The sequence below is a fragment of the Danio aesculapii genome, chromosome 16 (genome assembly GCF_903798145.1).
Source record: "Danio aesculapii chromosome 16, fDanAes4.1, whole genome shotgun sequence".
NCBI lineage: Eukaryota > Metazoa > Chordata > Actinopteri > Cypriniformes > Danionidae > Danio > Danio aesculapii.
The window spans coordinates 17558293-17575605 of record NC_079450.1 but is presented as its reverse complement, the minus strand read 5'-3'; the positions used below and the strand labels follow the sequence as shown (position 1 = coordinate 17575605).

The 17313-nt window shown below is 35.5% G+C and overlaps 1 protein-coding gene across 2 annotated transcripts in view; it reads left to right on the top strand.

Annotated features, from left to right (window-relative positions):
- Nucleotides 1-17313, top strand: part of osbpl10b (oxysterol binding protein-like 10b) — a 103747-nt gene that overhangs the window by 6302 nt on the left and 80132 nt on the right. Inside the window, exons 3-4 of one of the 2 annotated variants that reach the window (XM_056475420.1) lie at nucleotides 2130-2209; nucleotides 12178-12402. In XM_056475420.1, coding sequence (XP_056331395.1) covers nucleotides 2130-2209; nucleotides 12178-12402 — 305 coding nt within the window. The remainder of the gene's footprint in view (nucleotides 1-2129; nucleotides 2210-12177; nucleotides 12403-17313) is intronic. The other variant, XM_056475421.1, reaches the window with a different exon arrangement.

Below are 17313 nucleotides of genomic sequence, written 5' to 3'. Positions count from 1 at the left end.
TCTCTTGGGACAGCATGCCACACCTGCTAATAGCGTCAACCAATATTTAAGTGTGAACTCTTGAAATGTACATCCCTGTAAGAAAACAATCAGTACTACAATCAAAGCATGTAAGGGAGTTGAGAAACACTGTTAACTGCTGTAGTGAGTAACTTTCTTTGGAATGACTTTGTAGTTTTGCAGATTTCATTTAACCTTAAAACAGTAACATTATGTAACAAAGGAATGTTGGAAATCACTATAGAGCCCCTTGAACATAGCTATTTGTGTCCGATTTGATCCATTCTCCTTTAACTCGAGTCTCCTCACTCTGTTTCACATTGCGTTTCTTCAGAAAGTATCTCAGTGATATGTTTTCCCCTTCTGGCGTTGCCCCTTTATCTGTGATTTAGTCCACATTCACCCCTTTCTCTCCACCAGTTACTTCTAGACGAGATTAGATCTGTGTATTTCCCCCTCTCTCTTTCTCCCTGTCATTTTTAAGTATGCCAAGAGTCTTTTCATTGCTGGCATTCACTGTACGCCACAATCTTTTATGACGATTTTACATCAGATTTCTCTTTCGGTCTGAGGCGACTTTGAGAACTCATTTAGACTGTGTCAGGAGTTTACAAGCAAAAACGCCACCAGCCAAATCGGCCATTTGTAACAAAGGCAATTTTGGACGGAGTTTTGAGAGGATGAATTTCGCAGGAAAAAGCAGTCACCTCCAGCATTATTCCCAACAGTTTTGACAGCCTCGCTCCAGGCGGAGTCTCATCTGCTCCCAGTGTTCCAGCGATCTGAAATGATAATCTTCAGGTGCTGCTTTTCTCATTTCACACTTTCCCAATCTTACCCGGGGGTTACAGACAAGCCACAAATTGAGTTGTTCGGTCTTGTGTTGGTGAAAATGCTTGCATTTGTTCTACCTGAGTAACCATGCTGTACCGAATGGTTTATTGAGAAAATACATTTCCATGGCCGTATAAAATAGATATGCAAGAATTTCTGCTTCTAGTTGAAAGATGATATTCAAAAACATGAAAATGTTGTAATATTGAAAACATGGATTTATGGACTGATAAAAATACATATTTCCTTTAGAAAAACTTTAATATGCCAACAAGATTTGTGAACCTGGTTTTATTCAATTTAAAATTTTCAGGTTATTGGTTGTTTTCACATAACATAATTGATGATGCGCGTAATTCAGATGGGGGGCTGGAACTGATTCTTCTACATAGAATCAAACACATGATCAAACTAATGTGCAACTTAAGCAAAACTAATACTAAAATTGTTTTAAATTTGGGTTTGTAAATCGGGACCAAATAAATATTTGTCGCAATTTTTAATCGTTTTAGGTTAATTTGATTGACTAAATAAAAATCTGTGGATATTATCGATGCATTTATTGGGTAAATTGCTACTTTTACTGACATTCAATGTGTTTTTGGTCATTATCATAGCACTGTCACTTTAATTGAGCGGCAAAAATAGACCCAGCGCGAAACTATCGAACACTGCTGCTTCAATGACGCTCATGCCTTACGCTGACGTGCTGCTTCTGCATGCGGTACGAAAAATCTAATCTGTTTATGTGGACGCTGCAAAAACATGCGCTGCTCACTCTCTGCTCTCGCGTGCGGTGTGAAACAGGCTTTAGTTTTAATAACTAACTTCTAATAACTGATTTTTTTTTGTCTTTGCCATGATGACGGTACATAGTATTATACTAGATAGTTTTCAAGACGCTAGTACTCAGCTTAAAGTGACATTTAACGACTTAACTATTGTTAGGGTAATTAGGCAAGTTAGGGTAATTAGGCAAATCATTGTATAAAGATGGTTTGTTCTGTAGACAATCGGAAAAAAATATTGCTTAAGTGTGCTAGTAATAATGACCTTTAAAATGGTTTTAAAAAAATTAAAAACTGCTTTTTTTTCTAGCTGAAATAAAACTAATAAGACTTTCTTCGTAAGAAAAAATATCATATGAAATACTGTGAAAATTCCATGCTCTGTTAAACATCATTTGAGAAATATTTGAAAAAGAAAAAAAATCCCAATGTGGGCTAATATTTCTGACTTCAACTGTATATATAGAGACAGCATGACTGAATGACTGTGTTCATATCTTCCTCCAGCCGGCGATGTGCGTGAGCAGCAGATGTGGATGACCCAGCTTCAGCTCTGTGCCCGTCGCCACTCAGACGGCAATGCCAAGGTAACCCACTCACATTTGACTCCACACAATGTGCTCTCATTTCCTTCCTTCACGTCTCACTCGCTCTCTATAACTCTTGCTAGCCGAATGTTTGTCTGGAGGCTCTGCTCCTTTGATTTTGTTCATCCTGTCATCGATGATGTACTTACTGTCCTTTCTGGAAAGTGTCCTTTCTTCTTGTCATCTTCCGGTCTTTGTCTCTCACACTGTCTGCATTTCCTCTGACCTCTTCAGGCTCTGCTTGACGATGATAAATGATGCTGTAGTCGTGTGATTTGTGAGGCTGCTTACTTACATCTCTGTGAATATAAGGCTGTTTGTGATTGGTGACATTAAAAGGATAGTTCACCCTAAAATTTTATTTACTCATCCTCCACGGGAGGGATGGGGCATTGACTTCCATAGTGTTTTATGTTACTACTCTGGATGTCAATAGCTGGTATTTTTGTTTTGTATTCAGTAGAAGAAAGAAATTCATAAAAGTGTAGTTTCACATTTTGGGGTGATCTATCCCTTTAACGGTGAGGCCAGAAGTGATGGTATAGCAGTAAATCTTGAAATGGCTTATTTGACTTCTCACTTGTTATAGCAAATTGAGAGATTATTTTAGCTTTCAGATAATATTACTGACAGAAAATGCTGTTGACATTACATCACAGTGTTGTTGTTTTTTTATTTTTGAGAAAGAAAAAGAAAAAGTTGGAATAGCTTGGAATAAACCTATTAAAATATAGTAAATAACACAAACACACACACATTTTTGTGTATATATATATATATATATATATATATATATATATATATATATATATATATATATATATATATATATATATATATGTATATATATATATATATATACATATTTGTGTGTATATATATATATATATATATATATATATATATATATATATATATATATATATATATATATATATATATATATATATATATATATATACAGATAGATAGATAGATAGATAGATAGATAGATAGATAGATAGATAGATAGATAGATAGATAGATAGATAGATAGATAGATAGATAGATAGATAGATAGATAGATAGATAGATAGATAGATAGATAGATACACACACAGTCTAAGTCAGAATTATTAGCCTTTGAATTTTTTTTCCTTTTTAAATATTTCCCAAATGATTTCAGATAATAGTTGTATTTAATTTTATTAATAATAAAATAAAAAAAATGAAAATAATTCAAATAATGAAAACTCTGTTTAAGTTAAGAAACACATCATTGCACAGATAATAATACCTTTATGAAATGACATTTTACATATCTTGGTCAAAACGTTTTGGTGTTCTCGTCAAATTAAAGGCATGTTCACCACAAAAAAAAATAATGTCATAATTTATTTGATTTAGCACAAAAGAATATAATCTAAAGAATCCTGTAACCATTGACTTCCATAGTTTTATTTTCTCCTAATATGGAAATCAATGGTGACCGGTTTTCAGCTTTTTTTCCATCATCTTTTGTGCTCGGAACGAATAAAAGGTAAGTAAATAATGACTAAATTTTTAATTAACGACTTAATTGATTTGACGTACATATACAGTACATACACATATTAGGGCTGCACCATATTGGATTATTGCGATATGTATTGCAGTATGAATATAATTTCATCAGATGATTTGAGTGAATAGCTCTGTTTCAAAATATTTCACTAATTTAGATCCTCTGGGATGATCAAGCCTTTTTTTCTATGCAGTACATCAAATTTACTTCAAATTTAATAAATTACAAGCATATATAGATACGACAGAGCAAAAATAAAAGTTAAAAACAGCGCTTTGTGGTTTTCTGGAGAATCTAATAGTATTCAAGTACAGAAATTGAACAATCAAAGGTAAAATAACATGATCATCATTGTATAAATTATTTTTAAAAATAAAATTGTCTTTTAGACTAAAATTAATGATCTAGTTCTGCGATGTGATTACTGCAGATACACACATTGCGATATCGATACTCAAACTATATATTGTTCAGCCCTTAAATGCAAATAACTTGTATTTTCATAAAAAATGAATACATTTCCAATGTCATGCAAACAATATTTAAAAAAAAAAGTGACCACACACAATTTTTAATATGTCATCATATCAATAAGGAGTCTTGTTTTTAATATGCCTAGCATGAGTTTTCAGTGTCTGAATTACTGAATCATTAAAGGAAGTTTTAGTGAGGATCTTCTCTAAATCAAAGTAGAAATCTACAGCAGTTGTTATTCAGAAACAATATATTTTAATTCAGTTTACAATAAAGCAAGTAGCTAATTGGTCGCAAGTGTTCTATACATATTGCAGTTCACTAGACATAATCATGTGTTATTTATGCTCTCGTTTCACCTTTATCCACATAGCACGATTTATATTTGACTAAAATATAAACAGTAGTTTTATACTGACAAGAGATACAGTTTTATTTTTATTATATCAGTTCACATACCATGTGACATTGTGCATTACGCGCTGTTTCCTGCTATTGTTTGACTTTGATCACACAGTGATTTGTATGTTTAACCTTTACTGAGTTAAACTTTAAGCCTCTCCATTGAGACATGCCATTAAGTCATGCCTCGAGATGCGAAATACTGCCTGAAAGAGATTCAGATGGATGTTTAAATGCATCAATATGCAGTGTTTAAACAGATGGTGTTGTGTGCAATTATTTGTTGTAATTTTCAGCTCACTTGAGTGGCAGAATAATGATAACTCCAGTCCGATCTGGAAATGAGTGTTTACATATGGGCGAAACTGGCATTATCCACTAATTTAGAGTGTGGATTAAATGGAATGGAATGAAATGAAATTTAACCTTGAGGCAAACACATTGTTTGACTTCTATTAGCATTTGTTTTCAATATATGACCGACAAATTGCAGTCTAATAACACAACCAGTGTAAACTGCTAATGCATTCTAAGAGAAGGAAAAAAATCCTTGCAGTCTCTTTGATTAATCACATTATAAGCAAAGTCATTTGAAAGCACACAAATCTGGGCCTGGCTATTATCATCGGCCTAAGGCTAAATAAATTACACTAGCAGAGTGTTATATTTATTCATGTAATGACTAAATCCATAATGCATGCAACAGATGTGACTTTTGGGCACTCTTTGCTTTGTGGGCCTATTTTTTAATTTTAACAGAACTCAACTTGCTATTTAGTTTACTGTTCACTGCGTTGAGTGTTTTTGGGGTATTGTTATGTTTTTTCTGAAAGATGTATCATGTAATTATTATCCTTTCACAAAATGTTTATGGGTCAGAGACTAAAAGAAACCAAAATCTCTTCTCTGGCATATTTAGAATTATTTAATGACATTGAAAGTCTCTATTTAGGGTTTACAAAACACTTACAAAATTAACATTGTAAAACTTTATTAATTTGCGTTTATCATTCATCCACTGGATTTAAAATATTTGTCAGCAAGAAGTATGTGTGTATATATATACTCACCGGCCACTTTATTAGGTACATCTGTCCAACTGCTCGTTAACGTAAATTTCTAATTAGCCAATCACATGGCAGCATCTCAATGCATTTAGGCATGTAGGCATGGTCAAGACTATCTGCTGCAGTTCAAACTGAGCATAAGAATGGGGAAGAAAGATGACTTTGAACGTGGCATGATCATTGGTGCCAGACGGGCTGGTCTGAGTATTTCAGAAGCTTCTGATCTACTGATATTTTCATGCACAACCATCTCTAGGGTTTACAGAGAATGGTCCGAAAAAGAGAAAATATCCAGTGAGCGGCAGTTCTGTGGGTGCAAATGCCTTGTTGATGTCAGAGGAGAATGGCCAGACTGGTTCCAGCCGATAGAAAGGTAACAGTAACTCAAATAACCACTCGTTACAACCGAGGTATGCAGAAGAGCATCTCTGAATGCACACCACATCCAACCTTGAGGCAGATGGGCTACAGCAACAGAAGACCACACTGGGTGCCACTCCTGTCAGCTAGGAACAGGAAACTGAGGCTACAATTTGCATAGGCTCACCAAAATTGGACAATTGAAGATTGGAAAAACATTGCCTGATCTGATGAGTCTCGATTTCAGCTGCAACATTCGGATGGTAGGGTCAGAATTTGGAGTTAACAACATGAATCCATGATCTATCCTGCCCTGTATCACGCTTCAGGCTGGTGGTGGTGGTGTAATGGTGTGGGCGATATTTTCTTGACACACTTTGGCCCCATTGGTACCAATTGAGCACCATGTCAATGCCACTACCTACCTGAGTATTGTTAACCTCATTTATTATCGTATTAATCTTAACGCACTATGTCATAAAGTGCGAATCATCTCAGACTGGTTTCTTGAACATGACAATGAGTTCACTGTACTCAAATGGCCTTCACAGTCACCAGATCTCAATCTATTAGAGCACCTTTGGGATGTGGTGGAATGGGATATACACATCATGGATGGGCAGCCGACAAATCTGCAGCAACTACGTGATGCTATCATGTCAGTATGGACCAAAATCTCTAAGGGAAAATTTCCAGTACCTTGTTGAATCTATGCTATGAGAATTAAGGCAGTTCTGAAAGCAAAAGGGGGTCCAACTCGGTACTAGTACTAGTGTACCTAATAAAGTGTACCTAATAAAGTGGCCGGTGAGTGTAATTTACAATAGAATTCATTATAAACACTTATTTTTTATATATATCTTGATAAGTGCATATTTTTGCATTGCACTTATTTTTTTTTAATTAAAATTCTAATAAAATTCTAAAACAAACTTAATATATATATTTTTTGATCAAATAAATGCATGTCCTATTGTGCATGAAATACTGTATATGTTTTCTATATATTTAAAATTAAATGTACTTTTATGTGCTGTTTTACAGCACTGTAAACAGCTATGGGGTCTAAGGGTCTTTATAATGCAAGACTTATGTAACATGATATTCAGGGCTCTGAGGACTGAACAATTGACTGCCTTTAGACTGGGAGAAAGCAATAGCATGAGGCTGGTGGAGCTCCATCAGACCTGAATAAAATGCTCATTTCCACATGTACAGAAAGGCTCATATAGTGTGGTCTCATTTGGGGCAGCTTCAAAAAAATGCCATCTTCCTCTGAGCCTGAGAGTCCATTTGGAAACACCCAGGGGAGCAATGTTCTCTGTAGTTTCTCACAAACACACAGGTGCTATTACCTTTTCTTTCTTCTTTTTTTTATTTGATTTTTTTTTTACCTAACCACATCCTCTGTTTGTTTGATGTTTGATATGGATTGTTTTTCATACAGAACATATCGCTGTTCTGAGACCGATATGCTGAAGCCGTTGTTGCTCTTACACTCTTAAATTACGGCCCTTTATTGGCATCAAAGGTTCTTAATGGGACCTTTTACAGACTTTTAAATAAAAAAGTTCAATTATTTTTAATTTCAATTATTGTTCTTTTAATAAAATCCTCACAATAATATTAATCATAGTAATAGTGATAATAATAATAATATAGTTGGCGCAGTGGGTAGTGCTGTCGCCTCACAGCAACAAGGTCGCTGGTTTGAGCCTAGGCTGGGTCAGTTGGCGTTTTTGTGAGGAGTTTGCGTGTTATCCCCGTGTTGGGGTGGGTTTCCTCCGGGTGCTCCAGTTTACGAAGTCTATTAGGTGAATTAGGTAAGCTAAAATTGTCCTTAGTGTATGTGTGTGAATGAGTGTGTATGGATGTTTCCCAGTGATGGGTTGCAGATGGAAGAGCATCAGCTTCGTAAAACATGTGCTGGATAAGTTGGCAGTTCATTCCTCTGTGGCGACCCCGGATTAATAAAGGGACTAAGCCGAAAAGAAAATGAATGAGTGATGACTGAATAATAATGATAATAATAAATGATTATTAACAACTAATAACTTGACATCTATTAGATTAGATTAGATTAGATTCAACTTTTTTGTCATTACATGTACAAGTACAAGGCAACGAAATGCAGTTTTGGTCTAACCAGCAGTGCAATAGCAGCAAGTGCAGGATACAGGTATAAGTTATAAAGTGCAGTTATAGAAAAACTATAGTAATATTTACAGATGGATGTACTATGAACATTATATACAGGTTGTATTAGCTATGAACAGATTTACAATTTGTTAAACTGTGAGAAATAGAAGCCGTTTCTAATATATCAATTTCTGGTGTGGGTTAGGACAAAAAAGCTCGATAGTCAGGCACACTCCTGTCAATCTAGTTTTGAACCTATTTCAACCACTGGGTGTCAAACTTACATACTGCACCTTTAAACATTATTGAAATTTAAAATGTTTTTTTTTTTCAAATGGCAAAGCAGCATTTCTACAGTCTTCAGTGCCATGTGATCTTTTAGTAACCATTATATGCCGATTTGATGCTCATGAATTTTTATTTCTTTTCTGTGTGAAAATCATACATGTTTTTTTTTTTAAGAATACAGGCTATAAAGTTTTTAATTTGAAAATAGAAAAGTTTTATGGACACTGTGGAATTAAACACAGCCCCGCTTGAATATAAGTTTTAAAGTCCCTCTGAAATCAAATTCCTCTGAAGTTTTTTTGTCAGAAGTCAAATCTGGGTAATCTTAAAATTAAACAAAACTGTAATTTGGTGAAAGGGGAGGGGCTACTATAAGCCCCGCCCCCTTCAACTTGTGCACTGTTCAAATTACTAAAAAAACTTTTTTAGTAATTCCCTTTTTTATGTTAAAGATGAAAACATTCACTGGATAAAACTGCTGTAAAAATGCATCAGATTAAATTTTTTTTCAGATTTTTTTGCATAAATCTGTTAATCAACCTCAGTCCTGATCAAAACTATTAAACATTAAAAAAAATAAACTTTTTAGTTGCCAAATTCACAAATGATGTCACTGATTTGGTGAAAAAAACCCAAAAATGTATTTGTGATGTATTTTCAATATAAAAAGTAATTGTGGACTGGATTTTTTTTAACCTTTTATCACAGTCTTGGACATGTGAATAATTAGTAACAACATTGGCTTTGGTGCATTGTTAGATTTTCATTTTTTCTCCCTAATTTACTGTTGGTGGCTGTCTTTGCCCAATTGACTTTTACTATAACCACATTTGATGGTGCATAAATACACAGTCTGTGTTTTTGTTTACTCCAAGTAGTTATGAGAATCATATTTTGATTTTCTCAGACACATCAAGGAAAGTGCGCAAAGGTCACTTTCACATATACACATTCTCACACCTTCATTTGCTCTTATACGCCATATAAAATCCAGAAACTAAGCTTTTGTGCACAGGCCTATCTAAAAGGTTAATGGTGCAAACGAATGATAAACAGAAAAAATAACAAATTTGACCTATTACCAACAGGGAAAACCACCAACAATCAAAAATGCATGATGATATGGTGTCATGGTTTTGCAATCAAAAAAATGTGTTTATAATGGAAGTCAATGGGGCAAAAACAGCCACCAACAGTAAATTAGCAAGCAAGAAAGAAAAGTGACAATGCATCAAAGGCAATGTTGTCTCACATGTCCAAGACTTTGATATAAGGTAAAAAAAAACTCCACAATTGACCCTTCGCTAAGCCCTGCCCTCCTTAGTTACTGTTGCTATGCCTGTCAAGCTTTCGTGCCTGGCACATGTATTATAATGTGTATGTCTATGTATTTTAATGTATATGAGATATCCGAGTAAGCCAGACAAAAAAAAGGACTGCAGTATGCATTGCAGGGGTATATTCACGAGATAATAGGCAACCGATTAGAAAATAACATTGAAGCTAGGTTAGCCTAGCCGCCTCATACTCTAACCATTCAACAGCAAAACAGCAAAAGAGGTGAAAATTTTAAGTACTATGATAACAAATTAAACTGTGATTTTTCATTTTTAGTCAAAAAGCCTGACTATTGTTGTGCAATGAAATAAAGCATTACTAACCGACAAGGAAACACGCATGGACAGTGCTTCTACATCATTCATTCATAGAAAGAGCAGCCAGAAAGGGGAAATTGATGGATTTGTGCCAAATATAAGCATCGACACATAACAATGTACAGTAACTATATCTGTCAGTATGTTTGTGTACTCTTTATCCAGTTTCTATTCTAATTTACAGTTACAGTATGTGGACGAAATAAATATATTGAAATGCAAATCAAGGTATAAGTAGCAGAAGTGAACAAATAGATTTTCCCTACCAGCAAATATTAATCCAACACCAAATATAAAAGCAGACACTAACCCACTATAATGTCATCCCAATGTCTAAATCTCCAAAAGACCGACGAAAACATCAGTGAATTGTAGCTCTGACATGGACATGACGGTTATAAATTACTCAAAAACAGCTGCGGGTGAAGTATATTGATCGCAAGCCCTCAGATTGTGATCATATCTCTGTTTTGTTCTGTTGATATATCATTTCAAATATTCGTAGCTTGAAACAGATGGAAATATTACTGCTATTAGTATGACTACTTTTGTGATGGCTTAAACGGAGCAGTGCTCATAATATCGAGCGAAAAAAAAGAAAAAGAAAAAGACAGCTGGGAAACATAACCTGCTTTGTATTTTTGTAGGAAACACAGTTTAGATCTTTTCACGGTAAGAGGTGTGTGAGATATTGCCGTCTATCACTGAATGTGTCAGGAATATCAAAACAAAACCAACTTAACTCCGTTTCTTTAGCGCCCCTTACACAGCTTGATCCACGCTGGCATTTCTCCCCTTGGGTTTTAGGTTTTGAAATTCGTCCCGTCCAAACTTTAAGGACACCGGGTGTCAGATTTGCACAATCCATATGCACAACACTTTGGCCTGTTTCCCTTGCTCGAAAACTTGACACAGCCCTTGCACGTAGCTACGGTTGCTAAGCCACAATTGGTGGGTGGTGTTTTTTGGGTGTGGCTTAGCGAAGGGTCAATTACTTTTTATATTGAAAATACGTCATTTTGTGTGTGTTTTTTTACCAAATCAGTGACGTTATTTATGAATTTGGAAATTAAAGAGTTAAAATCCTGTACTTTTCGAAGCAATTGAGTAGTTTTGATCAGGACTGCGGTTGATTAACAGATTTATGCAAAAGAGTTTGAAGAAAATATTAATCTGATGCATTTTTACAGCAGTTTAATTCAGTGGATGTTTTCATCCCGGGCATAACAAAACAGTAGTGAATTTGCCCATGTGTGTGTATTGTTGAAGTTTTTTTTTTATTCAAAGCGTTTTCTCAAAATATGTGTCAAAATAAGATTTGTCACCAAAAATCATTCCACTGGCTGAAACAGAAAAAGTTATGGCCAAATTAAGACTCAAAATCACCCCAGAGTGGATGAAACTATCCCAAACAACACATAAGGGTTAATAACCATTATACATAGAAGAAAGCAGCATCATTTTTTAAGTGTGGCAGTGCTGTAAAAAAGAAAGAAAGAAAGAAAGAAAGAAAGAAAGAAAAAAAGCAACTTTCTCCACTGTGTAATGCAGGAAAGCTTAGCATAAAAAGAGCATCAATCATCTTAGACCTGCAATTTTGCGACGTTTGTGCATGCATGCTTCAAACACTTGCTTCTGTTCACTTTTTTCCTCATCATCAGTCAGCGCACACTAAACACTTTTGCAAATCAGATCCATAATTCCTCCACGATCAGCAGTGATGGAATGAGATTGCAGTTCTCAGGTTGTTCCGAGATGAAAGCATTTCAAACCTTTATCTTTGTGCAGTGGGGAACAGTCCTCCACAGGAAGCTCTTCCTCCTCTCTCTGCCTCGGCTCATATTGCATCTGCCGTTTCATATCCCGCCATGCACTGCCTTTCCCCGCTCTCTCTCCCCCTCCCTGTGTTTACGTGGCTCCTGTCCGGCTCTTGTCAGGCCGATGATGCTCTTTTGCGTGATGGCAGATCGTCCCGGGCCGCTTCCCGTGGCCTGCTCTCCCCTTCATTCCTGCTTCTGCCATTGCTGCTGTCTGTTTCAGGGCTGCTCCTCCTCTTCCTCCTCCTCCTCTTCATCCACCGGCCGGACCCGCAGCTTGTCCCTGCACCCGCACCCCGTCCCGCAGAACTCCTTCATCTCTGCTCAGAGACAGAGCCCTCAGCATGGGACGCCTGCCTCCGTCATCAGCATCACCCACCACAGGTCTCCCACCGGCGGCCAGCGGGCCTGCAGTCGACACCCTGCAGGACTGCACCAGGTCAAAGAGGTACAGACCGAGACTGATCAACCACTGCTTTTAGACAGACCAACTGACCTTCTGTTTGATTTAACCCTTAGATGCAAATTTAGGATTTTAGTTTTAGCTATGTGTTTTAGTAAGCATTTGTTTTAGAAAATATATTTAGCATTGGAATAAGTAGCTTACTATGCATTATGCATTTTAAAATAAATGGCGTATTCATTACTTTATTATGTATATCAGATGGTATATTTCATTTTATGCTATGCTAATTTCTATTAAATAAAATAGTATTATTGTAGTTGTTTCCCAGTACTGGGTTGTGGCTGGAAGGTCATCCGCTATGTAAAACATATGCTGGAATAGTTGGCGGTTCATTCCACTGTGGCGACCCCTGATAAATAAGGGAGTAAGTCGAAGGAAAATAAATGGATGAATTATTGTAGTTTCCCAGTACTGGGTTGTGGCTTGAAGGGCATCTGCTGCGTAAAACAAATGCTGGAATAGTTGGCAGTTCATTCCACCGTGGCGGCCCCTAACAAATAAGGGACTAAGTCGAAGGAAAATGAATGATTTATTGTAGTTTCCCAATACTGGGTTGTGGCTGTAAGGGCATCCTCTGTGTAAAACATATGCTGGAATAGTTGGCGGTTCATTCCACTGTGGAGATCCCTGATAATTAAGGGAAAAAGTCGAAGGAAAATAAATCAGATAATTAATTATCGTAGTTTCCTAGTTCTAAGTTGTGGCTGGAAGGGCATCTTCTGCGTACAACATATGCTGGAATAGTTGTTGGTTCATTCCACCATGGCAACTCTTGATAAATAAGGGACTAAGTTGAAGGAAAATGAATGAATGACTGAATTATTGTAATTTCCCAGTACTGGGTTGTGGCTGGAAGGGCATCCACTGCGTAAAAGATATGCTGGAATAGTTGGCAGTTCATTCCACTGTGGAGACCCCTGATAATTAAGGGACTAAGTTGAAGGAAAATAAATGAGATAATTAATTATTGTAGTTTCCTAGTACTGGGTAGTGGCTGGAAGGGCATCTGCTGCGTACAACATATGCTAGAATAGTTTTCGGTTCATTCCACCGTGGCGGCCCTGATAAATAAGGGACTAAGTCAAAGGAAAATAAATGAATGAGATAATATTGTAGTTTCCCAGTACTGGGTTGTGGCTGGAGGGGCATCTGGTGCGTAAAACATATGCTGGAATAGTTGGCGGTTCATTCCGCCATGGTGACCCCTGATTAATATTTATTTATTATTGTATGTGAAAAATGTCTAAACGTCTGATGTCTAATTTATGTCTAAATATGCTTTCATTTGTTAGCGAATTATATATTTTTTTACTTTAGGTATTATTGCAATTGGGGCTGCACAATATATACTTTTTGCGTCGGTATCACAATGTGTGTATCCGGGATAGATACATTACAGGATTAGATTATTTATTAAAGATTAAAAGTAATTAATAAATTATTATTAAATAATATTATTTTTAAATAGTTATGTTATGATTGTAATGCTGTTTTTGTCTGATTGTTCAATTTCTGTACCTAAATACTATTAGAAATTCATGAAAACCATACAGCACTGTTTATTTAACTTTTATTTTTGCTCTGTTGTATCTATATATGCTTGTAATTTATTATAATTTATGTAAATGCACTGCATAGGAAAAGACTTGATCATCCCAAGCTATCTACATTAATGAAATCTTATCAAACAGAGTTATTTAATATATCTGCTGAAATTATATTCATATTGCGATGAATATATATATATATATATATATATATATATATATATATATATATATATATATATATATATATATATATATATATATATATATATATATATATATATATATATATCTATCTATATATATATATATATATATATATATATATATATATATATATATTTATATAGATAGATAGATAGATATATATATATATACATTATAGAAGAAAAACAAAATATCGCAATGTCAGATTTTTCCAATATCGCGCAGTCCTAATTGCGATCATAGTAGTACATGTAACCAAAATGTAAAATACAGATTTTTTAAAAGAAGTGCCATAAAGTCCTGTATTAAGACATGATAGAATATTTAATCCAATGAATGAATAATTACACTTTACTTGAATGGGGAGTTCATAAGACTGTCGGGAAAACTTTATAATCATGACATAACACGTCATGAATATGAAGGAGATTGTATGCATGCTCTTGACCACAGTCATGGGTCATTCGCCTCGTTATGAAATTTTAAATACATAGGTGTCGTTATTTGAGACGTCTTTATTATGACAACTTGATATAACCTAATACATCACAATCTGATTTTTGTCTTTGTTGTGACAACTTGCCATTACCAAGACAACAAAACCTGTCATCATCTTTGTCGTGACAACTTCACATTATCAAGGCAACATAACTTGTCATAAATTCGTCATAAACATGATTGTTATGAGGCCATTGGAAATATGTCATGAATTTTATAACAGTTTTATTAATATTTTTCTTGACCCTTAACTATAATAGTACAAATGAATTTGTCATTAAAATGTCATTAAATATTAATGAAGCTGTTTTAAAATAGTTAGAGAGAGTACTGAAACCTTTACTGAGAAATTTGAATGACAAATTAATTTTGTTTCATTAATAAAAGTGATCAGAAAAACGTTCATGACAATCATATTTATGACAAGTTATCTTGTAATGTCAAGTTGTCATAACAAAGACATCTCAAACAATGTCACCTTTGCATTTTAAATAAAATAACTGGGTGAGGGGCGGCGCAGTGATGCAGTGGGTAGCGCTGTCTCTTCACAGCCGGGAGGTCGCTGGTTCGAGCCTCAGCTGGGTCAGTTGGCATTTCTGTGTGAAGTTTGTGTGTTCACGTGGGTTTCCTCCGGGTGCTCTGGTTTGCCCCACAAGTCCAAAGACATGCGCTATAGGTAAATTGTGTAAGCTAAATTGGCCATAGTGTATGAGTGTGAATGATAGTGTATGGGTGTTTCCCAGTGATGGGTTGCAGCTGGGAGGGCATCTGCTGTAAAAACATATGCTGGATAAGTTGGTGGTTCATTCTGCTGTGGCGACCCCTGATAAATAAAGAGACTAAGCCGAAAAGAAAATGAATGAATGAATGAATGAATGAATGAATGAAAAACTGGGCGAATGACACTCGATGACAGTGATAAGCATGTGTAAAATCTCATTCAAATCCATGAGATGTATTATGTCATGATGATAAAAGTGTCTTGACAGTCAAAGACCTCTTCATGTGAAGTGTTAGCATATATACAGATGAAGTCAGAATTATTAGCCCCCTTTGATTTTTTTTTTTTTCTTTTTTAAATATTTCCCAAATTATGTTTAACAGAGTAAAGGCATTTTCACAGTATGTCTGATAATATTTTTTTCTTCTGGAGAAAGTCTTATTTGTTTTATTTCAGCTGGAATAAAAGCAGTTTTAAATTTTTTTAAAAAACATTTTAAGCTCAAAATTATTACCCTCTTTCAATAGTCTACAGAACATACCATCGTTATACAATAACTTGCCTAATTACCCTAACCTGCCTTGTTAACCTAATTAACCTAGTTAAGCCTTTAAATGTCACTTTAACCTGTATAGAAGTGTCTTGAACAATATCTAGTCAAATATTATTTACTGTCATCATGGCAAAGATAAAATAAATCAGTTATTAGAAGTGAGTTATTAAAACTATTAAATTTAGAAATGTGTTAAAAAAAATATTCTCTTCGTTAAACAGAAATTGGGAAAAAAATAAACAGGGGGCTAATAATTCTGACTTCAACTGTACATGCATTCATACACATTGAATTGACTTTTAAACATCTGTTCACACTACTAGATGTTGAGGATCAAAGGGTGAAATATAAAATGCTGTCTGTCACTCCTGCTGAAGAGTTTAGAGTTGTCACATGCTAGTAGTTGTTAAAGTGAGCACACAGTCTTGCTGTAAGGTTTGAAGGCTGACAGAGGTTCAGTCTGCAGTCAGCAGCGTCTCGCCCTCAGCTGCTCTTTGAGTGCTGCGTCAGCATCAGAAACCCGCTGATCAGCAGGAAGCTGCCCTCATCACGTTGTTTTGACATTGTTGCAGTGATTCCACACAATAGACTGAGGATGTGAGCGGTGGTCAGTTTTGGACTCAGAACTACACTTTTTGTCGTTCATATAATTCATTTATTCATTTATTTTCTTTTCAGCTTAGTCCCTTTATTAATCTGGGTTCGCTACAGCGGAATGAACCGCCAACTTATCCAGCATGTGTTTTACACAGCGGATGCCCTTCCAGCTGCAACCCATCACTGGGAAACATCCAGACACACTCATACACTACAGTCAATTTTAGCTTACCTATACCACATGTCTTTGGACTTAAGGGGGAAACCGAAGCACCCAGAAGAAACCCACGTGAACATGCAAACTCCACACAGAAACGCCAACTGGCCCAGCCGAGGCTCGAACCTGCGACCTTCTTGCTGTGAGGCGAACGTGCTACCCACTGCGTCGCCCCGTCGTTCATATCTTCGCATTGAACAACAATTTCTTGATTAACTAGCGATGAATGCTAGCATTAGCAATTTTAGCTAAAACTGTGCAGTAGATGAAAGTCAGTGGCTACCGGCACTTTGGGAGTGTAAATAAACATATACAGAGATAGTTCACCTAAATATTAGAATTGTCATAATTTCCCCATCTACTTGTTCCAAACCTGTATGAGTTTCTTTCTTCTGTTGAACACAAAGGAAGATAAACTGAAGAGTGTATGTATGTATGTATGTATGTACTGTATGTATGTGTATATATATATATATACAGTATTTTCAGCTTGTCCAGGATAAGCACAAATACCATTTAGATGAACACTACAACACACATGCTATATCTTTGG